The sequence below is a fragment of the Nicotiana tomentosiformis genome, chromosome 3 (genome assembly GCF_000390325.3).
Source record: "Nicotiana tomentosiformis chromosome 3, ASM39032v3, whole genome shotgun sequence".
Taxonomy (NCBI): domain Eukaryota; kingdom Viridiplantae; phylum Streptophyta; class Magnoliopsida; order Solanales; family Solanaceae; genus Nicotiana; species Nicotiana tomentosiformis.
Window position 1 is genome coordinate 24,674,378 of NC_090814.1, and position 23,262 is coordinate 24,697,639.

Below are 23,262 nucleotides of genomic sequence, written 5' to 3' on the forward strand. Positions count from 1 at the left end.
CGATGTTACACCCTGCAGTATTACGTCGATGTTACATCTCGTACTTTTGTACGTTGGATTTGTTATAAGATAAATTACATAAGTTTAAGGACAAGATTATTTTTGGAGATTATAAGTATTATGCTATCTCAAACAAGTGATAAGTAAGAGTCGTGAAGGTCAGAGGGTAAACGAGTTGAATAAAATGAGATTGGTCGAAGTTTGACATTTTGGGATAAATTACAGTCCAAGCTATAATACCCCATATTTATGGACTAGTGCTATACCGCTTGGTAGTAAGATATATGAAGTATATTAGTATTTAAGTAAAATAAGATTTAGAAATTAATTATATGGGTAATTAGTTAAATGCAAGGATATAATTAGGGATTAGTGGAAGACAAGTGCACAAAATAGGGGACAATTATGGAGTCAACATGGGACTACTCAAATCTCCACCTTACGACTCATGTTCCATGGATAGGTATATCTCGGTGGTTGCTACATGGCCAAGCTTCTTTTTCTTATTAAATGATTATTATGTGGTCCCCACAACCCACTAAGCATTAGCAAACTTCAAAGTTTTATTTTCGGTAAGATGTATATTATTAACAAGTATCACCATCTAGCCTTAAAAAGCACAAAAACGTGAGAGATTGAGAGGCAACTTTGGGATTTTTATTTTCAAAAGTTTTCAATCTTTTGATGGGGCAAAACATGGGCAGCAAAATCATAATACAGAATTTATCCCTCCATCTCTCATAGATTAGCTTGTCGTAGCTGCTTACAACATGACTATTTGGAGCATAATTGGCAGGTCCTAGTTTATTACTGTAAGATTTTATCTCTCCTACATGTTCTTGAGATTGTTGTTGTGTTACTATTGATATGCTTCTTGAAGTTGGAAGAAGGAAGTGTATAAGGTACCGTATAAGAAGAATTTATTGGGATGTCTTGGTGTGTATTATTAGGTGTTGATGATGTGAATTTAAAGGGATTAAATGAGGTTGTAGTTGTGGTTGTTAAAGAATAAGGGAAATGTTGTCCATTACAATTTAGAACCGAATTATCGTTTGATGTAAGTGATATAATAGCGTCATCTAAGCTCGCATATGCATTCCTTTGTTATAGGATTGGCGTACTAGTTCTGAAGAGTTCGTTGTTAGATTGTGTTGACGACGCGAGGTATGTTAAGGCTATCCCTTCTTTCCTTTTGGCATGATCCATGTGATACAAACAAAATGAGCAAACACGCAACTTTTACAAATGACTCTATTCATAGAGGTACTAGAGATGTCTATGTTCTTGATTCCCCATGTATCATGTTATTGTATCGTCTGTTAATGGATCTCAGAAAATACGTAAGTTGATAAAGTTTATAAAGGCATATTGATCGTATGATCCGAGATATCTTATCAACTTACTTCTTATGCATTGCATTCATTTATACATGTACATTGACCCATGACCAGAAGGCGTTATATACACGTATATTGTATGTATATGGGGTATGGTAAAAAGTTACGACGTTATATACACACCACCACTCGATCGGTTGGTATACGTTGATGATTTAGCCCACAGAGGCCGAGATGATATGATGGGATGCCCTCAGAGGCTTGATGATGTTATGTACGCATATACCCATGCATGATATGATATTTATACGCATATGCATGACATTATAATTGTTTCATGGTTCACAGAGCTATTCAGACTTACAGGTTGAGTGCTTTACTCCATGTTTCATTCATGTCTTTTACATACTTATTTTTATGCCTTACATACTCGGTACTTTATTTGTTCTGACGTCCTTTTTGCCTGGGGACGCTGCGTTTCATGCCCGCATGTCCCGATAGACAGGTTGACAATTCTCGTAGTAGGCTATCAGCTCAGCAAAAGGTGTTGGTGCACTCCACTTACTCCGTAATTGCCTATTTGGTTAGTATGATTTGGACATGTATTGATTAGTATGGCGGGGTCCTGTCCCAACCTTTATGACATTTATATACTCTTAGAGGCTTGTAGACAGATGTCATGTATATAGATACTTGTATGGCCTTGTCAGCCTATGTTTTGAGTGTACAAATGATCATGTCGGCCTTATAGGCCCGTATGTCACATGTATAAGTTTCTATATCATGTTGGGTTGTCATATGTCTAGTATTCCCTTATATTTTATTCTGGCTATCTTCTGACGGCCTTTCGAGCCCATTTACCTATGATGGTGTAATAAGAAAGATACATTATGTTGGTACTCGATTAAGTAAGGCACAAGGTGCCCGTCGCGGCCCTCCGATTTGGGTCGTGATAAAAGTGGTATCAAAACAGTTCTGTCCTAGGGAGTCTACAAGTCGTCTCTAGTAGAGTTTTGTTTATGGGTGTATTGTGCACCACACTTATAAGCAGGAGGCTACAGGGCATTTAGGACTGACACTCTTTCTTCTTACTCTAGATCATGTGATAGAGCTCAATTGTAAGAATTCAAACTCCTAAATTCTATTTTATTCGTAATACAACGATACCTACATCCAGAAAGACAGTTGGTAGGAGATTGCATGTGGTTGTGGAAGAGTTGAGTCAGAGGAACTCAATTTTGCATCATGTTTATGATGAGTAAATGTGAGGTCTTCGGCATATGATGTGTGTACTAGGACATGTAAGCTTCTTGATAAGGAGTCCTAAAGCAAGAATATCTGTCCACCCACATGGTAAAAAGAAATAAGTGAAGCAAGGTGAAGAAGGGTACGAGGTACCCAGTTAATGAGGATTATCAGTATTTACAATTCAAGCAGAGAAATATAAGCATTCTGAGTTACTTTCAACAGTAACAGAGATATATACAATTGACCACACCCATCTCAATTATTCCCTTTGGGGGCGGGCAGATACAGTTTAAGAGAAGGATGGGATATCAGGATCCAGCTGGGGTTAGAGTAACCCAAAATTGTGGATGGATTGTTATCATTAGCTAACATTTCTGAAGGATAGTGCAAAATGTGGTAATAGTTCTCCTTGTGAGACACCCAGATGGTGCACACTAGAATAGTACAGTCAGATATGAATACTACAATGTTCAGAAGTTTCAAAAGATAGGCAGTGGAATCCTAGAAGGGATAAATATTTACCTTAATATGACTCTCGCCCCTAGAAAAAAAAGAGAATGTTAGGCGATCCGAAGAGCCAGTGAGATGAAGCAAGGGGAGGTAAAAGTGAAGGTTTGTTGAAGTTTTTAGAATAAAGTGATAGACAGAAATATTAGCAGCAGAATGAGAAGAGAGTAAATGAAGCATTATGAGTAAGCTTTGATAAATAGATGACAATGGTAAATCAAAATATGACAGGATTACACAGTCTATAGTCAAGTGAAGGAAAAGACATGAGGCGAAAGTCCTTGAGTCAATAAAAGAGTACAGGCCAGAAAGTCATATCCTCATTCAAAAACTAAGTTGGTGACTCCAACGTGATTACCAGAAGGAAAAGTTAGACCCCAGAGTAATAGAAATCAGTATGGACTAGTGAACAGGATAAATTGAACATGAATTGGGGACAAAATGATTTGATAATAGTCGACATTGAGATAATTTCAGAGACCGCGTTCTGCCAAAATAGAATGGACAAATGAAGAACAACCTTTAAAGGTCATTCAGGAAGACGCTACCCTAAAGCAAACACTGTGAGCAGAGTTAAGCTTAAGGGACTAAGTGTCACCCTCACGTGTCTGGAATTCAGTTATCCCTGGTATAGAATGGTTACGTAAGGCGAGTAAGGGTCATTGATGATGTGAAAAGATGCCAAAGATAAATAGGTAAAACATCTATAGGTAGATCGTCGTAGCACTAAATCTTAGTACTCCCCTAAATGAGGGAATATGGTGTGATGTGGTATTAAGTCGGAGTTAAGTGATTCAGGTAACTATGGAATGGTAAAGTAAGCATGCTACAAAAATGAGGAAGGGATGAGATTGCACTTATTCAAATCCTACAGATATGTTACGACTCCAGAACATTATGCAAGCACGACGCCGGGGAGAGGCAGTAAGGGTTCCCTCCAGATGTTATTGATAAATTAGTGTGAATGAACACTTGATACATAAATATCTAGTGCGAGAGGTAAGTTAAGACAAAGGACCCAAGAGAGATTATGCGGAATATAGACATGAGAATGGACCAACGAGTAGTCAGTAGTTTATTCAGGAAGAATCTAGTTATGGCTATACAAGAGGATACAGATAAATCAACAGATCATGCAAGATAAACGTAGTGAACCCCAACATAGGGAATTCAGTCTTGCAGATATGACATCGTGACCCTTGAAAAATATTCAGATAGGGGTTGGGGTAGTTAAAGGTACCGTATGAGTATTACTGAAATAAAAGAGAGTTCCACTGGGAAGACAGTCAAAATTTTAGTTCATAAGCAACCTACGAGCACATGAGCATGGAGGTAAGTAACTAAGGATAATTATAGGCGAGGAAGAATTTAAAAAAAAAATTCCATAGAGTAAACGATTTAATAAGCTCGCAGCTTTACAAGAGTCATAGGGTGTCCCCAGGTACTACAACAAAAGACTAGCGAAGGAAATAAAGAAGAAGGCTTCAACCTAAGCCTAGTAACTTGAAGAAGAAATGGTCTTGTAATAGTAGTCTCATTAGAACATTGTATGCACTTCATAAGAAAGTGGCACCTATCGTGGATAGTGACTGGGAAGTAAAATCAAAAGTAATATCGAGATCATATGAGTTGCACAAAAATTCTGGCATGCATGGGAACTAAGATAAGCCAAGTATTCACGCAACAAGTGGTAGAAAGACCAAGAAAAGAAATTGCTCACATTTAAAGAAACTTGAGAAGGAACGAAAGGAATTATTCGATCAATGAACCAGATTTAGTTACGTTATGAATGCACTCATGATTTCAGAGTATTATCCATGCAACATATATGTTGACATTCATACAGCCGTAGAAGACTCCGGTATAAGTTAAAAGAAAGAATTGAGTCCAGATCACAGAAAAAAGATTGAATTGTTAGAAGATTATATCATGAATATTCCATAGCGTCCATGAAAGTCTAAAGTAATAACAAATACCCTAAGCCACAGATCGGAAGATACTTAAGCCTATATAAAGGCTGAGGGAGAAGAGGAAACCAAAGAGTTGAATCAGCTAAGTAAATCAGGAGTCTGATTATTGGACCTAAATAATTATAGAAATCGTGATTGAGAACATTGCAGAATCACTCTTAATATCAGAGGTACAAGAGATATAGTACAACAAACATACTCTATAACGGATCTACGATAAGGCCAGTTAGAAGAGTACCAGCCTCATAAGAAGTCAGTATGAAGCTCCCACCAGATTGTGTATGCACGAGAGGTGCAAGTTTTATAGTAGAGCTTCAAGTTCTGGATGTCAATTATACCTATGTGAATTATGAAAGAGATAGAAGATACAATGCGAGATTTTAAGGTAAGTAAGGTAAAGGTAAACAGCGTACGAGATACTTAAGTGCAGAAGGTTGTGAATTATCCATACTTCAGATGGAGGGCTAGAAGCGCTGGGAATCAGTATCCAGGAATGATAGCGGTTTCGTCATTGGCATATCTTCCAGCCTATGATTTCTAGGTACCGAGAGGTCTAGTTGAGAGAGTAAAGAAGAGTTAAAGATGATGTGATGTCTCCCTTGATGTTCCATAATAACATAAGGAAATCTATGGTGCAAGCAAGTTAAAGGAAGATTGTGAGTAGTATAAATAGATATGTGTAGGTCACAAGCTAAAGTATGGTAGAGAGACAAGGTTTTAGGAAGACAGGAGTAAGGATTAGAAAAGGTGAGTGAGAAGGTGACGAGAATAAGTAAGTCCTCGGGATTAAGCCCATGAAAATAAGAGAGTTGATCATTTCTCTAAGTTATGGAAATCTCAGTATAGCTTGAATGAACTCAGAGGAGTCTAAGACTAGGAGCATTTAGAAGAGATGGAATGCGGCCTTGGTAGAAGAATGAAAGTGTAACTGTGATAAATTATAAGAGAGTGACGTTTAGGCCTTTGATTGAGTGATGATTTTAAGAAAAAGGATTTCATGAATTGCACGAGATTAGAATACCCTCATAAAATGAATCACATTGGGATGTTATGAAATACGGTTATTGAAGTATAGTATCGTCCCTAGCTGGATTAGGCAAATTTACTTCAGAAGTTCCCCGATGAGACGTGAGCCCCAGTAACAATATGTTACGTAAGAGGTTTCAAGTTATCAATGGTATATTATAAACCAACATTAAGGTAAGTCAACAATATATGGATAAAAGTTACAAAGTATGAGATCAAATTAGGCTGTCATTCTTAAGATGAACGGTAACGAGGAAGCACTAATGGACTTAGATTTATACATATAGGTTTAGCAACGAGAGTAACCTGGAGTTGTGAAGTAGACCTAAGTAATAATAAAACCAAAGTAAGAGTTATGGTATAGTATGACCTACCTAGATGCAGTAAAGCCATAAGAATAGATAATCGAGTCTACGAAACAAAATATAGCAATAGTTGTAAGTTTGACAAGTACTGAGCGAATAACTTTAGTACACTTACAGATGCCCAGAGGGACAGACTGCATATGTTCACAAAGTGAGGCCTAGAGATTGGCTAAAACCTGGAGGAAAAATGAAAGAAGATAGCGTAGGCGCAGATACAAGGAGAGAGTCGTACAGGCTGTATGACAGAAGGTAGCAACAGTTACGAGATTGGAAGAATTCCAACCGCATGTCGGGGTGTGAGAAAAAGGCCTAAAGGGGGAATGCCCTAGCCTTTTGATTTATTCACATAACAATTACCTAGCTAGCAAAGACAGTATTAAAAAATGTTCGTAAGAGCTATTCGGGTATGAGAGCGATAAGCGCATCAGTCAACATTCAAGGACGAATGTTCCAAAGGGGGGAATAATCTTACACCATGCATTATTACTTCAATGTTACACCTTTTAGTATTACATCGATGTTACACTTCGTAGTATTACGTCGATGTTACACCCTATAGTATTACGTCGATGTTACATTGGATTTGTTGTAAGATAAATTACATAAGTTCATGGACAAGATTATTTTTGGAGGTTATAAGTATTATGCTATCTCAAACAAGTGCTAAGTAAGAGTCGTGAAGATCAAAGGGTAAACGAGTTAAATAAAATGAGATTGGTCGAAGTTTGATATTTTGGGATAAAATACGGTCCAAGCTATAATACCCCGTATTTATGGACTAGTGCTATACCACATGGCCTTGGTAGTAAGATATATGAAGTATATTAGTATTTAAGTGAAATATGATTTAGAAATTAATTATGTGGGTAATTAGTTAAATGCAAGGATATAATTAGGGATTAGTGGAAGACAAATGTCCAAAATAGGGGACAATTATGGAGTCCACATGGGACTACTCAAATCTCCACCTTATGACTCATATTCCATGGATAGGTATATCTCGGTGGCTGCTCCATGGCCAAGCTTCTTTTTCTTATTAAATGATTATTATGTGGGCCCCATAACCCACTAAGTATTAGAAAACTTCAAAGTTTCATTTTCACTAGATGTATATTATTAACCAGCATCACCACCTAGCCTTAAAAAGCACAAAACGTGAGAGATTGAGAGGCAACTTTGGGATTTTATTTTCAAAAATTTTCTATCTTTTGATGGAGCAAAAAGTGGGCAGCAAAATCATAATACAAAATTTATCCCTCCATCTCTCATAAATTAGCTTGTCATAGCTGCTTATGGCACGACTGTTTGGAGCATAATGGGCATGTCGTAGTTTATTAAGGTAATATTTCATCTCTCCTACATGTTCTTGAGGTTGTTGTTGTATTACTATTGATATGCTTCTTGAAGTTGGAAGAAGGAAGTGTATAAGGTACCGTATAAGAAGAATTTATTGGACTGTCTTGGTCTGTATTATTAGGTGTTGATGATGTCAATTTAAAGGGATTAAATGAGGTTGTAGTTGTGGTTGTTAAAGAATAAGGGAAATGTTGTCCATTCCAATTTAGAACCGAATTATCGTTTGATGTAAGTGATATACTAGCGTCATCTAAGCTCGCATATGCATTCCTTTATTATAGGATTGGCGTACTAGTTCTGACGAGTTCGTTGTTAGATTGTGTTGACGACACGAGGTATGTTAAGGCTATCCCTTCTTTCCTTTTGGCATGATCCATGTGATACAAACAAAATGAGCAAACACGCAACTTTTACAAATGACTCTATTCATAGAGGTACTAGAGATGTCTATGTTCTTGATTCCCCATGTATCATGTTATTGTATCGTCTGTTAATGGATCTCAGAAAATACGTAAGTTGATAAAGTTTATAAAGGCATATTGATCATATGATCCGAGATATCTTATCGACTTACTTCTTATGCATTGCATTCATTTATACATGTATATTGACCCATGACCAAATGGCGTTATATACACGTATATTGTATGTATATGGGTTATGGTAAAAAGTTATGACGTTATATACACACCACCACCCGATCGGTTGGTATACGTTGATGATTTAGCCCATAGAGGCCGAGATGATATGATGGGATGCCCTCAGAGGCTTGATGATGTTATGTACGCATATACCCATGCATGATATGATATTTATACGCATATGCATGACATTTTAATTGTTTCATTGTTCACAGAGCTATTCAGACTTACAGGTTGAGTGCTTTACTCCATGTTTCGTTCATGTCTTTTACATACTTATTTTTAAGCCTTACATACTCGGTACTTTATTTGTTCTGACATCCCTTTTGCCTGGGGACGCTGCGTTTCATGCCCGCATGTCCCGATAGACAGGTTGACAATTCTCATAGTAGGCTATCAGCTCAGCGAAAGGTATTGGTGCACTCCACTTGCTCCGGAATTGCCTATTTGGTTAGTATAATTTGGACATGTATTGATTAGTATGGCGGGGCCCTGTCCTAACCTTTACGACGTTTATATACTCTTAGAGGCTTGTAGATAGATGTCATGTATATAGATACTTGTATAGCCTTGTTAGCCGATGTTTTGAGTGTATAAATAATCATGTCGGCCTTATAGGCATGTATGTCACATGTATAAGTTTCTATATCATGTTGGGTCGTCCTATGTCTAGTATTCCCTTATGTTTTATTTTGGTTATCTTCTGATGACCCTTCTAGCCTATTTACCCATGATGGTGTAATAAGAAAGATACATTGCGTTGGTACTCGATTAAGTAAGGCACAAGGTGCTCATCGCGGCCCTTCGATTTGGGCCGTGACAGACGTAAAACTACCGAACAACTAGAACATGACACACTTAAAGCGATACTACTGTTAAGGTACGAACTCAATTACTCTTTAATCAATTTACAAACTGTACTAACATATACAGGTAAATGGCCAAGGACAGATGTGGCTATTAGGTCTGAAAGCACGCGTTGTACTCTTTTTTTCTTGAACCGGTTTTGTCCCAAAATGGGTAAGGCTTTTAGCGAGGCAATAGTAAAACATGCTAACTTAGATTCGAATACCGATTTCAAACCGGAGTCATTAATCATCCGCTTCAGGTCAAAAGTATTCGAGCCCTCACGAGTTCGACCTCGAATACTGGGGGCCATTACCCTCGGATTAATATCTTTAGCAAGGAAAAAAGAAATCTTTGTATGCTAAAAGCTAAGGCTTGGTGGTTAGGATTCATAGTAAGGGCCAAACGGTAGTATGAACAGTGCCCACATAGTCTACTCTAGCCACGGCACAAGGTTTTATGCGCTATCGATCGTGTACAATGCATACTAAGAAATGAAAGAAATTTCGCTTTGCTATTACGTATTTTTGCTTCTTCGATCCCGGATCCTGGAGCCCAAGGGCCACCCCTACTCGGGGACTATCGAGCCCAAGGGATACCCCTACTCGGGGAATATTGAGCCCAAGGGCTACCCCTACTTGGGGACTATCGAGCCCACGAGCTACCCCTACTCAGGGACTGTCGCCCGAAGAAAACTCGGACGACCCGGGCTACCGAATTCCGGAGGTACCAAACCTATTGGGCGGTGACAAAATATAAAAGGCTACGGCCACCCTAAAAATGGCTCGAAGACGTCCGAAGCCCGTAACCAAAAAGTAAGGCCTTTACGAAAATTCGAAACCTACTAAAAGGTTACCCTCAGTAAAAACATTGTCTAAAAACACTTAAGCATCTTGGAAACCTCCGGTCTCACCGAGGGTTCGAAGCCACGAGCAAACAAAGTTGCATCGAAGTCGGGCTTCATTCGAACCTCCAAAAAACGAACTCCCCAGTACTACATCTGATTCTATGGTAAGGCATCAAAAATAATACACTAATAGAAATTGCAAGAATATGCTGGAAAAGTAAAGGCACAATATTGTCGGAAAGGGAAAAATCTTATATATATTCCAAAGATATATTTACAAAGGCCTGATAGAACGGACTCAAAATGAAAATAAAATATACATAAAGAAAACAAAAAACTGAAAAAGTACTAAGGCATCTACGCCTGGTCTTCACCGGGGCCCGACTCGTCGCCAGAACCTTCAGAGCCCTCAGATCCCTGGGAACCATTGGAGCCTTCAGCACCCTCAGGCTATTAGACCTCATTTTCCTTGGACTCGAACCTCTTAGCTTCTTCTATCTCAGCCGATAGGTCGAAACCTCGGGCGTAGATCTCTTCGAGGGTCTCTCTTCGGGACAGCCGCTTCATGTATTCAATCTTTGTCTTTAGGAGGGTCTCGGCTGCCTCCACATCGGCCTTATACTGGGCCACCATTTCCTTGGCATCGACAGAGATTGTGTCTAGTGTGGACCTTAATGCTGCATATTCCCTTCCGAGAGCATCCTGTTCCGTGACAGCCGAGCTCAGTTTTGCCCACAGATCATCGTTTAACCGAGACTATTTGTCGGCTTTGTCCTTCACCACCCAAAGTTGGTTCTCGACCAACGTTAGCTCCGCCTTCGCAGCTTCCTTCTATGAGGCTAGCAGGCCTATCTTGCCCTTCCACACTTTGGTCGTGGCCTTGACCTCGTCTATCTCAGCCCGTGGCTGGTCGATCGGGTCAATCTTCTGTTGGACCTACAAAGTTGTGTTGTTTGTCACCACGACTAGCTCCCCGTTTTTAGCTTAAAAGACCTTTACCTTATCAACCAGGTCGGCATGTTACCGCTTTAGGGTCGAAGCCTCCCTCTGAGCCTTTTCCAGCTCGGCCTGGAGAATCGGGAGGTCTTTAAGAGCCTCGTCCTGTTGCTCACTTAGAAGCCTAAACATGTCCTTCTTCCGGACCTGCTCTTTGAGATCGAACTCGAGCTGATTAATTTCCAAGTGGTACCGAAGGAAGCTTTCATGGTGGAGAACTAATACCTATAAAACAATAGAAGTAGTGAGAAAACCTAAGTGGGATTCATAAAGGGGTACAAAAGTGTTGACGCCTTACCCGGTTCAGCGCCTGCTGTGCCTCATTGAAAAGACTTGACGTACCCACCTCGTTCATCTTTGCCTGGTCCTTCTCGGTCAATAGGCATCAGAGGTAGCTGGCTACGCCCACCAGAGAAGATAGGACCCGAGCATCCTCCAGGACTGTAATAATGACCATTCTCTTGCGCTCGGGGTCCACACTAGGCGCGACAAATTGCTTCACTAATTTTGGACTCAAACTCAGCCCACCAGCTCCCGAGGGAACATTATTCTTCGGGATCTCCAGGTGACCCAGCCCGGAAAAATCCTCCAATATGGACATGTCCATGCCATCGAAAAAGGAGTTGAGGGGATCGTCTGAACCCTATGCTTCTTCACTTGACATTTCTTTGCCCGCTTGGGCCTCTTCGAGCATGGACTCGGTATAGGAGGGTATCTCCATGATGTCAATGAAACCGGTCGCCTCCTTCGGAATAAGAGCTGCTTCCGGGAGGTCACAACCTCTATCCCCCCTTCAGGTTCTTGAGCCAGGAGGGAGTCGACCTTGTGATCCCCTTTTTCGGTAGTTGCCTGCTTCCTAGTAGGGGTCGATCCATGGGCGACAAAGATGCCATATTCTTCGGGCTCATCCCTTAACCAGTAGAGATAGCCAGGGTCTGGTGCCCTGGACTCGGTATTCTTCTTGGGCTTCCGGGACCGGGTGGCCGCCCTCTTCTTCCTATTCCCCTGGAGGTCCAGGGAACCCGAGAAATTTCTCTTTTTCTTCTTCTTCTCCTCCTCTACGGCAGCCCCGGGTTATCCCAAGACGGAGGGCTCGGCAGGCAAAAACTGATCCTCGTCCTCATCAAGCGGCCTAAGTTCGGTGGTATTAGGCAGACCTATAAGAAAAAAGAAAAAGTTAGCATTATAGAAGTTAAAGAGCATGATAGTAACTATTTCAAGGAAGAACCTCACCATGAGAACGGGCCTCCCATTTGCCCTTCGAGAGTTTGCGCCACGCGTGCTAAGAGTACAACATTTGCATATAAATTCCTTCGATCCACTACTTGAATCGGGGGATTGCATCGGGAACTTGGGCAACAGTTGCACGACCACAAACACAGGCGATGAGAAAAAGAACAAAAGGGAAGAAACACCCCGGAAAGACAATACTTACGGGATGCGTTCCACTCCTTGGGGAACGTCAGAAACTCGAGGGGGATAAGGTCTTCGATTTTCATCCAAACGAACCTACCCTACATACTAGCCTCGGTCTCGGTCCTCGTAAATGCTCGATAAAGGAGCCTTGCTTGCTCGACGGACAAGCTTGATCAGTCCCCCTCGGAAGATTCAGGGACTGTACAGGCAGAGTAGGTGATCGAGGGTGAACCGACGAGACTCGGTGTTGTTCAGGAAATGGCGCAAGAGGATCACAATCCTCCAGAAGGATGGGTGGATTTGCCCAAGGCACAATTCGTGTTTTGCATGTTCTTTATATCGAATCCCCGTGTCTTCTTCTCCTTACTTCATTATTGTGTATCTTATTTACTCGTCTTGTAGTTCATGCCCCGAGTAGGTGTCCAAGAAGCTCAGTAGTTCATGCCCGGTCGTTGCGTCGATTAGTTGGTCGATATGGGGTAATGGAAATGAGTCCTTGGGGCATGCTTTGTTCAGATCCATGAAATCTATGCACATCCGCCATTTTCCATTCTTCTTTTTTACCATGACCACGTTGGCGACCCATTGGGGGTATTTCGACTCCCTGACGGAGCCATTTTCCAGCAATATTTTTGCCTCTTCGCGTACTGCATCATTAATTGCGGAGTTGAACTTACGCCTAAACTACCTCACTGGGGGGTGGAATGGATCGGTGTTCAATTTGTGCGTGGCGATTTCTTTTGGGATACCTGGCATATTTGCATGGCTAAAAGCAAACAAGTCCGCGTTAGCAGTTAAGAATTAACAAAACTTACCTGATTCCTGAATTTTGCAGCCGGTGCAAGCTTTCTTGCTGTGGTCGTTGTTGTCTAATTGAACGGGGTCGAGGTCCTCTATGGTCAATCCTGCATCTTCGATCGTATCGGCGTCTCTAATGACGTCCTCGCGGTCATCACATATCGACCTCAACCCTGTTTATTGTTATACCTCTATTTGTTTGTCCTTTGCTTGTTAAGTGGTTGTACAGTCTAGAGCGATGTGTAGCATTCCTGGGATGTGCATTGTTCCCCTCGTATACTGAATATTCCACATGGAGTTGGGAATTTGAGGACTTGTACAAGCTGGAGGGGATAACTCTCATGGTGTGTATCCATAGTCACCCTATTATGGTGTTGTATGTTGTGTCTTGGTCCATGATTTGGAATGTGGTGTCCAGAGTGACGCCACCGGCTAGGACGGGGAGTGTGATCTCGCCTGATGTTCGCTCAACTGCATTGTTAAAACTTGTTAGTGTGATGCAGCGCTGTACTATATTATCCTCGAGTTTTATTTGTGCAAGTACTCGAGGGTGGATAATGCACGTGTCGCTTCCATCGTCTACCATAATGCATCTCACATCGGTATCTAAAATTCGTAAACTAATAACAAGGGCATCATAGTGAGGGAAATCCAAACCGTTAGTATCTGACTTATCGAAGATGATACTTTCTTCAAGTTCATCATACCGTTCGTGGGTGATCGACCATTTGAGCTTGTGGGTTGTGGTGAACTTCACACTATTGATAGAAGCATCGTCGCCGCCATCAATGATCATGTGGATGGTGCGGGTTGGCGAGGGCAGTTTCGGCGGTCCTTGATGTTGTTCACGTCCTATGGCAAAGTTTGTCCTTCCCCGGTCACTCAACAACTCTTTGAGGTGTCCCTGTCGTAGCATGTTTACGACCTCCTGTCTTAGGGCGATGCAATCCTCGATTTTGTGTCCTCGCTCTTGATGGAACTCGCAAAGGGTGTCTGATTTTCTGGTATTCGGGTCTGACCTCATCTTTTGTAGCCACTTCACATTCGGTCCGAGCTTCTCCAAGGCGTAGACTATTTCTGTAGGTGACACACAAAAATTGTGAGCGGATAGTAAATGGGGCATACCTCTTTCGTTCCGGTTAGTCCCTATTCTTGATCGGGGCGGGCCCTCTTCATGGCGGGAGGAGGACGCAATGGTGGCTCTGACATATGGTAGATGTCGTTCCCGGTTGGGTCGCAAGGTTGCGAGATCTCTTCTAATATCATTTCTTCGATCTTTTCTGGATTCGGCTTGCACCGAGGTCAGTCGATGGGTCAGCCCATTGAGGCTGTCCTCGTCTGCTCGGATTTCGGCGCAATATGCATTGTGTATTTCATCCCAAGTAGTTGGGGGGGGGTACTTCATAAGCCGACTTAGTAACTTTCTTGTTGCCCTCGAACCATTTCTGCTCAGCCCATTTTGAAAAGCTGCGACCGCCATCCCTTCTGATACATTCGGCAAGGTCATTCTTACTCGGTTGAACCGGGCGAAGAAATCCCTCAATCCCTCTCTCGAAGACTGTTTAATAGCAAATATGTCGTTTACTCTCGCCTCTGCCCTTTTGGCCCCAGCATGGGCCATTACGAACATATCGGCCATTTCTTTGAAGGTTTCGATAAAACGCGCAGGTAGTTGTGAATACCAAGTTAATGCTCCTCCCGTGAGGGTCTCGCCGAATATTTTTAACAAACTAGAGGATACTTGTTCTTTGGCGAGGTCATTGCCTTTCACGGCGGTGACGTAGTGAGTCACATGGTCTTCGAGGTCGGTCGTGCCATCATATATTTTCAGATAGGGTGGCATTTTAAATGGATCCCCACAGACGACGCCAAATTGTTTGACCAAGAAAATTAACTCCTCGTTAAAACGATTATATTTATACAATAGCGGGTTAAACCTGGTTAAGGATAATATCTCTAGATGTGGATTCTAATAAAATGATTAACGTTTAGACAGATCTAATAGAGAATCGACAGTAGCATTTAATGTGTGTTTCGAAAGATATCAGTATTAATGAAAAAGCGACTAGCAATAAATAACAATAAATGACATTTAAGTAAATAGGAGAAGTGGTTCACCCAATAAATACTAAGCTAGGTGATTATTCCTCCTGACAATGATGAGTGACAGACAGATCTTAGAACGTTCGAAATATTCTCGGATCTGATGGAAAAGTGTGGAATAATATGAGCAAGAATCTTGATAAAAATATAGTCTTTGTATCTTTACGAGAGAGAGAGAGAATCATTTAACAAAGTCTGCTCTTATCACAATGAATATCACATGCCCTATTCCTTATCTTTTTTTCTATTTATTTGGGACATATCCTCCAATAAATCCTAATGGTACAAGTAAAAAGAATATCCAATGAAATATTTTCTTTAATATCCTGCCCTAATAAATTAGCTGTTACAACTTTTTTTTCAGCGCTCGACATCGACCAACTTTTACATCTCGACCACGTGCTTTGCCATTTCCTAGTCAATCTTGACTGACTCTTTTTTTGATGTTACTTAGTCCCAACTACTAAGACAGATTTTGACCTATATAGTATGACTTTTGTTGCAAAAGAGCGTAGGCAGTTAGTAGGCGTGTGGACACCGCACTAACTTCAGTGTGCTACTTGCCAGCATATCCGCCACTATCGTTATTCATTTTATCTGGCTTCACTTCCTTCCTGGAATTACTCCCCGCCGCGTATTGGCGTTTGGTGTAGGTATCCGTGTTTCCTTTTTCCTTACTTATCTCCTGTGTTGGATTTTTTTTACTGTTCCTCCTTTTTGTTTGCTCTATACATGGCAACAAATTAAAAAAACAAACGCGACATATCGTTGAGTGCACGCGTTAAGAGGCTACTATTACTATTTCAATCAGTTCTCTCAGAATATTTATATAGACCTCGCCACTCCCCATTTAGTCAATCAGTCAGTCATTATACATTTTTCTTGACCAAAGAAATATGGCTCTTCCTTTCGTTTCCTGCTTATTCTTTGTTCTTATCTCCTCTGCAACAGCGTGCGATCGCTGTGTCCACCAATCAAAGGTTGCTTACTTTTCCAAGGCTTCTGCCCTTCAGTGTAAGCTTTTTTATATTTTCTACCCCTACTCAATTCCCTCTCGTTTCTTTATTTTTATAATCTTGATGAAACTATATATTCCTTTGTTTTCTTTTTGGAACTAGCTAGAAAAAAAAAAGCTTTTTAAAAAACTTGTTGAGCAAAATGATACTCCTTCTATTTTACTCTTTCTTTTCACTTGTTAATCTGAGTTTCTGTTTGCTTGTGAATATCCAATTCTACAGCTGGTGCTTGTGGTTATGGCTCCTCAGCTATAGGCTTTAATGGGGGTCGCCTTGCAGCAGCAGTTCCTAGTATCTACAAAGAGGGAGCTCGTTGTGGTGCTTGTTATCAGGTTTTAATTTACCATTTTCGTCCCATAGCGCATATGCAATTCAATTTATTACACCAAAAGAAAAAAAAATTTGGAAATTTTAGTTACTGTAAATATATTCAATATTCTTCCAGATGATTTATGGAACCTAATTGAATTGCAGATAAGATGCAAGAATTCAAATCTTTGTTCAAAAGAAGGCACAACGGTGACTGTAACTGATCAGAATACCAACAACCAGACAGATTTTGTAGTCAGCAGCAGAACTTTCAGCGCCATGGCTAATCAAGGCAAAGCTCAAGACCTTCTCGAACTCGGTATCGTCCATGTCGAGTACAAAAGGTCCATAGGTTACCTTCACTTACTCTGTGCACTACTAGCCTACTACTTACTATGTACTCTTTCCATCTCAATTTATGCTAACATTTTTTGCTTTTTGAAAATTAATTCCACTAATCTTCCGGGTTAAATTGGATTAGATCGATTTAATATTTTAATATGTAAATATAAATAATTAAAAATTCTATAAAAAGTATTATAAATAATTTGTCATGTCAGTATTATAAAAAATAGTACATTTCAAAATATTAGTCAAATTTCATATGGTCTCGGGAAGTGAAGCATGTGGCATTAATTAAGACAGAGAGTACAAATTTCTCATGAGTGTAAAATTGAACACTTAGCGTAATCGTTTGAGTTTAAGCCAAACTATTCAAGAGAAATGGAGGGATCACAAATAATGCGTTCCAAATCCTTAACACACGATAGTGATGCTGGCTTTGGTGGTTTTGTTACAACTGCCAAATATTCTTTGTTTTTTATTATAAAAAAGGTACGTACCTTTTAATAAAGAAAACTATGTTAGCATGCCCCACTAGATTAGATAGACAAGTGAACATCACTGTCCAGAGCATTATGCAATGCTTACACATACAACTAAGTATAATCCCGCTAGGTTTGGGAGGGTAGTATGTACGCAGATCTTACCTCTGCCATGGGGTACATATTCACGATTGCATTTGAGAAAAAATGATAGGATAAGATTTCCAGATTGATGCTTATATGCTAAAGCTAATATTGCGGGAACAATATTTTTGGTGGGGACAGGGTGCCTTGTGATTTCAAAAACAAGAATTTGGCTATTCGGGTGGAACAATCAAGCAAAAGGCCAAATTATTTAGCAATCACCTTGTTGTATCAAGGGGGTCAAACTGAAATCGTTGGTGTTGATGTAGCTCAGGTAAACTAGTAGTATAGACTTAAATTCTTTTCGAGTTCAGTAGAACAATTGGTTATTTTACCAATCTATATATTTATATAAAAGAGGGTCATCCTCATGGTGATGTGGCACCTTTCTCTGTTCAAGAAAACTATTTATTGTTTTTCTCCTTTTTAAATTTTTTTTCCTCTTTAAATTCTTTTGTTCCCATATTAAAGAGACGCAAAAGTCACGTCTCTTATGCTATGACAGTTAAGACTTAAGAGTTACTAACATAATGAGGCAACGATTAATTTCAGAATGAATAAATTGAACAAAACGGATAGGTTCTTGTACATCTGAAGTCAATGTCCATAATGTACCCATGAATTCGGTGGCAATGGAGAGGATTATTCTTCGGCTTTTTCTCATATTCGTCGCTTCCCTAAAGAAACTTCATGTGATCTCTTTTGACTGCATATTATATCCATTTTGTTTGAGTTTCTTTTATAATTTATTTTTACCTTTTTTGTCAACTTGATGTTTTCCGATAATACATAAGTCGGTGCTAAATCTGCGGTGAACTTCTCGGCTGGTTTAGAAGGTTATTTCACATATTTTTCAAACAATTGCTATTGATCAGCCTGATCCAGAATATGATAAAATAATGCTGAGAACTGACGACCAGCGCGGATATATTGACAATGAAAGTTGCGGGGGTGTATTGACAAAGAAAGAAAATGAAGGCGGAGACAATACAAGGATAGAGAGAGGACAACAAATCTGCTTATAGAGATTCTGCCATTGATCGGTTTAAATAAGTCTGCATAATGATATGATTATGAGACTTTGCACTTTGTTTTGTGGATATATAAACAACATTCCCAATTTGGTAAGATGGAATTGCTGGTATGGTTCATTATTTGTAGATTATTAGCTTCATAATATATTTTAGTTCATAAACAATACCTATGCTAGAGCAGGCAAGCAATATCATGGCTTTGCTTACTTTGAGCGGGTTAAAGAAAGATTGAAATCAATTCTTAAGTGTCTTCATATATACAGCAGAGAAATAATTATAATACCACTACAGTTCCTGGTATCCTTTCTCATGCTGTTAAATTGCTTTTCAGTGAGCTTGGACAAACTCATCAATTGATTTGTCCTTGTGATATTATCAATATGCTTTAAGTAATTTATAAAAGTTCATAATATCTAAATGGGAATGACTATATATCTACTATATTACTCCTTTTGTTTAGCGAAGCAAGATCGATGCAACTTTGTATGTGGTGTGGATGCTTGCGACTCTTCTGCTTTAAGACGCAATGAATGTTCATTTAAAGAAAATAATGACGTCAAGAATCAACTATGGCTAATGTTGTTCATATTTTATTTTTATTAGAAGTTTAGCAGGAATAGCTTTGATTTTAACCAGTTTTTTGAAGAAAGAATATAACGGCAATTACGAAAAATACATTTAACTTTATTTCTATCTTTGTTTATAAGTATTTATCTGTAGAAAGAGAATATACGTATGTAATTACATTTGTCAAAATAAACTTTTTTACATTTTAACATGTTTCTATTCTTTGTAAGAATAAATATCTTTTTCCTTTTGGAGTTGGATAGCAGTAGAGATGATTGGACTATGGGATTCAATCAGTACAAAGAAAAATAGTGGAAAAAATATTTGAGTGTTACTCATATATTTCCTTTTATCATGACTAAATTTGTAATAAAAAGAGTCATTTTGTAAGTTCACTACTATTTTTTACGATTGTGCGAAGCGCGAATAATTTAACTAGTTAACTAATATTGCTGGTGCGTTTAGGTTGGATCATCTAACTGGAGTTTTATGAGCCGAAATGAGGGAGCAGTTTGGGACACAAGCAGAGTACCCAAGGGAGCATTGCAATTTAGGTTGGTGGTGACAGCCGGGTTTGACGGCAAGTGGTATTGGGCTAAGGCAGTACTACCGGCTAATTGGAGGAATGGGGTGATCTATGACACACGACTTCAGATCACTGACATTGCTCAAGAGGGTTGTTCTCCCTGTGATGATGGAACCTGGAAACTCCCTTAGGTTTTTTTTTTTCACAATCTCTGTGAGTAGAAATTAATTCTCGCGTCCATAGGTGCAAAGAAGATATATATATGTAGATTGATATAATAGGAGTTTCAGTTTTTTTTTTTTTAATAAGTTGCTCGTAATTAATACTCCATGTATTATAGCTTTCCGAGACATAAACTAATGTTCAGATATCTTAAAACACAGATATTTCTCCTTGTCCCAGTTGTCCCTATGCTTATGTAGAGATCTTCATATTTGCAAAGACTTCACCATGCACAATACTGAATCATATTAAAGATATCTCAACTTCTATTTAAACTATCTTTTAAGTGTCTATATATCCCAGTTGCATGCAAGAGTAGTAGTTTGATTTCATTTTGTTAGAGTGACAAATTGGCATTGATGTTTTATACTTGTAATATTAATGGTCCACAATTGGACTAAAAAAGTGAGATTAGTTTCAAAAAGAAAGTGCCATTAATTAGTCTCGAGCTCTATATATAAAGCTAGAAGATCATTTTACAGTCAAATTTGGTTCCTTGTTTGGAGAACAAGCCAAGGGCCTCTTCCTCTAGGTTGAAACAGAGCACTCCATGAGGGCCTGCTAATTATATAACCCCTAGAGCGTAAAATACGTGGCTAATCCAATAAGCTAAATTTCTTTTTGTACGCGGCAGCTGGCAAGGAATCAAAAGATATATATGGAGCGGAATTACAGAGTTATCTCCATGCTCAATTCATTCAGAAACTGCATTGCTGACTTGACTCTACACGAATTCAATGACTGCCAAGTAAGGTAATGTTACCTATCTTTTTCAAACCTATAATGTGAAGGCTAAAAAGAATAATGTGAACGCGGAATTAAGATGAACGATTTCAAATGAATTTTAACCATTCTGCACATAAAAAATTTCTGCCTCATGGGCGACTTAGAGGCTAGAGCATAAGGCACACATATGTCCCACACAAGGCCGAACATTTACATGATGTTCATTAATTAGTACCCAAACCAGTATATAAAAAAAGAAAGAAAAAAAATCCACTGTACATTGTGGACGAACTCTTTGCTTATTGTATACGGTACAGTCGTGGTCCTATATATCACAAATTAATAAGTAGATTATTACACCAGGGTGGGTGTGGGTGAAAGTAAATACAACTGAGGCGATTACATAGTCTCAAGCAAGAGGCCAGAGTTAAAAGACTTCTGGTTGCCGCAGTCAATGTTGTCTCCAGGACTTACTCCAAGAATGGAACAGTACCTCCTATAGAAACCAATACGATCTTGGACCCTAGCGTCAGAGCCATGCCCACATTCCAATCCCCCATTGATGATGTTTGTTATGACACCATATCCTGGGAGGCGGTTCGCTGCTCTGTCAGCCGCCGATGGTGTCCATCGCCCCGTGATCACATCGTGGCAAGATGGCTTCGGTGACTGAGCCGTCATCCAAAACCAAATTGCTGACTTAAATGAGACGACAGCATTGGTGGCCACCAGATCAGGATTGTTTAGGAGGTTCTGCCCTATGGCTCTTCCACAAGGCCCGTAGTTGTAGTTGCTGAATTAAACATCAAAAAAATGAGACTTAATGTTTCATGATGCATGTGACCAAAAGTTATTTTTGCGTTTTTTTCGAAAGAGAGCTTCGGTCAAAATTTGGAGGAGCACAGCACTATTGCAAGAGCCAAGAAGATATGTGTCAATATAAACAGAAATATAAAAACTCACTATGAAATTTGGATGGGGCCTCTTCCGTAATATTTCTGGCCAGGAGCACATGGCCACTGAGAACTTTGAACACAGTAGCTTGGAGGGTTGCCTTGTTCCCTAAGGTAGCAGTAACCCCATGCGTATCTCCCATCCGGTGCTGTATCCCATCCTCCTGCCAAAAGGGTCCATTGTCAATTAATCAATCTCAACTGATTTGTTTGCTATATATATTTGGCATTTGAGAAATTAAAGGTTATAATATGAAGGTAGCATAGCAGGCAGGCTTACCAGTAGTTTCATGAGAGGTTTGGGCAAAGAAAGCAGCAACCTCCCTTTTTCGCCTGGTGGTGTCACCGGTGGTGCCAAAGCCACGAAATGATCTTGCAGCAGTGATAAAGGCATTATACGTATAAAAGCTCTTCCCTTGGCATGCATTATCATTGCGATGCTTGAGCATCTGATCAAACATGGAACTGCTGATGATGTTGCTGATGTCCCCGGTACTAGGACCAGGAGTAGGGGTGGGTGGTCTTGGGGTAGGTCCAGGGCCAGAAGGACACTGGCTTTGACACTTTCCCGGACCACAATAGTCTTGAGTGTTTCCGCACCATCCAAAGTTGCTGCAGCACATTCCCGAGGGACAACGTGCACCTCCCGCCTGTTTACCGCATTGTTCTGCCGAGACAGCCAGGAGCAGAAACAAGACTAGTAGAGATGAAAGAGCTGTGAACTCCAAAAGTCTCATTTTGACCTTTTTAACTAGCGTAATAAATTGGTGAAGAAGAGATGGCAAGCAAGTAAAGGAGTGGGGGATATATATATACATCTACCCTGTAGGTTGATGGAGACATCGTATAAAGTCTAGTATAGTAGTTGTGACTTGTGACCAGATATTGTTCAATAAAGAAGGATAATCTCATAGCCTGCCTTATCCAATTTTTTATTCACCAGCTTAAGTTGACAAGTTACAAATATTAATAGGCGGCTCTTAAGTTTTTGAACTCTCCCAGTTCACTTTTACATTGCACGATTTTTCACGCCCCTTAAGAAATAATAAATGAAGTGCATAATTTACCATGATACCCATATTAATTGATGCATATTTTATTGGATTTGAGAAAATGATTTGAAATGAGTAATAAATACTGTGGGTATAACAGGAAAAAAAAATTTATTCTCTTGATATTGATATGCGTAAAGTGACAAGTAAAAATAAAAATTTATTTTTAGTATACATGCCAAAGTAAAAGTGAATGTAGGGAGTAATATATAGTGTCCCTGACATCCATTTTGTATAGGAGTATTAAACAAAAAAGTGGACTCTAATTCGCTGAACCTCTGGCCGATCATCTATGACCACGTAACATTCTGGGATTATTGAAATGTTCCTGGTAGAGTGTGGATGAAGAGCTGAGGTTTATAGGTTGGTAAATATATGGTATAGGAGTACTGTTTTACTTTATGTAACATCATTTACAATTTAGAAAGAAATT

The 23,262-nt window shown here is 39.7% G+C and overlaps 2 protein-coding genes across 4 annotated transcripts; one reads left to right on the top strand and one right to left on the bottom strand.

Moving 5' to 3' along the window:
- Positions 1–16,162: 16,162 nt before the first annotated feature.
- On the top strand, positions 16,163–20,258 carry LOC104090606 (expansin-like A2). Of its 3 annotated transcripts, XR_011414644.1 has the most exons (6): positions 16,288–16,470; positions 16,695–16,804; positions 16,947–17,125; positions 17,891–18,023; positions 18,625–18,873; positions 19,816–20,258. XR_011414644.1 is itself a non-coding variant. In XM_009595742.4 (5 exons), exons 1-5 carry the CDS (start codon positions 16,353–16,355, stop codon positions 18,772–18,774), a joined length of 690 nt encoding a protein of 229 aa, XP_009594037.1. In that variant the 5' UTR covers positions 16,163–16,352; the 3' UTR covers positions 18,775–18,877. The 3 variants fall into 3 exon arrangements, 2 of the variants coding, with proteins under 2 accessions (XP_009594037.1, XP_009594036.1); XM_009595742.4 differs by lacking the exon at positions 19,816–20,258 and having other exon boundaries at positions 16,163–16,470; positions 18,625–18,877; XM_009595741.4 differs by lacking the exon at positions 18,625–18,873 and having other exon boundaries at positions 16,290–16,470.
- Positions 20,259–21,084: 826 nt separating this feature from the next.
- LOC104090607 (endochitinase 3) lies at positions 21,085–22,569 on the bottom strand. The gene is made up of 3 exons (XM_009595744.4): positions 22,058–22,569; positions 21,788–21,941; positions 21,085–21,617 (listed from the first exon to the last, which is right to left on the bottom strand). Exons 1-3 carry the CDS (start codon positions 22,512–22,514, stop codon positions 21,224–21,226), a joined length of 1,005 nt encoding a protein of 334 aa, XP_009594039.1. The 5' UTR covers positions 22,515–22,569; the 3' UTR covers positions 21,085–21,223.
- Positions 22,570–23,262: the final 693 nt, after the last annotated feature.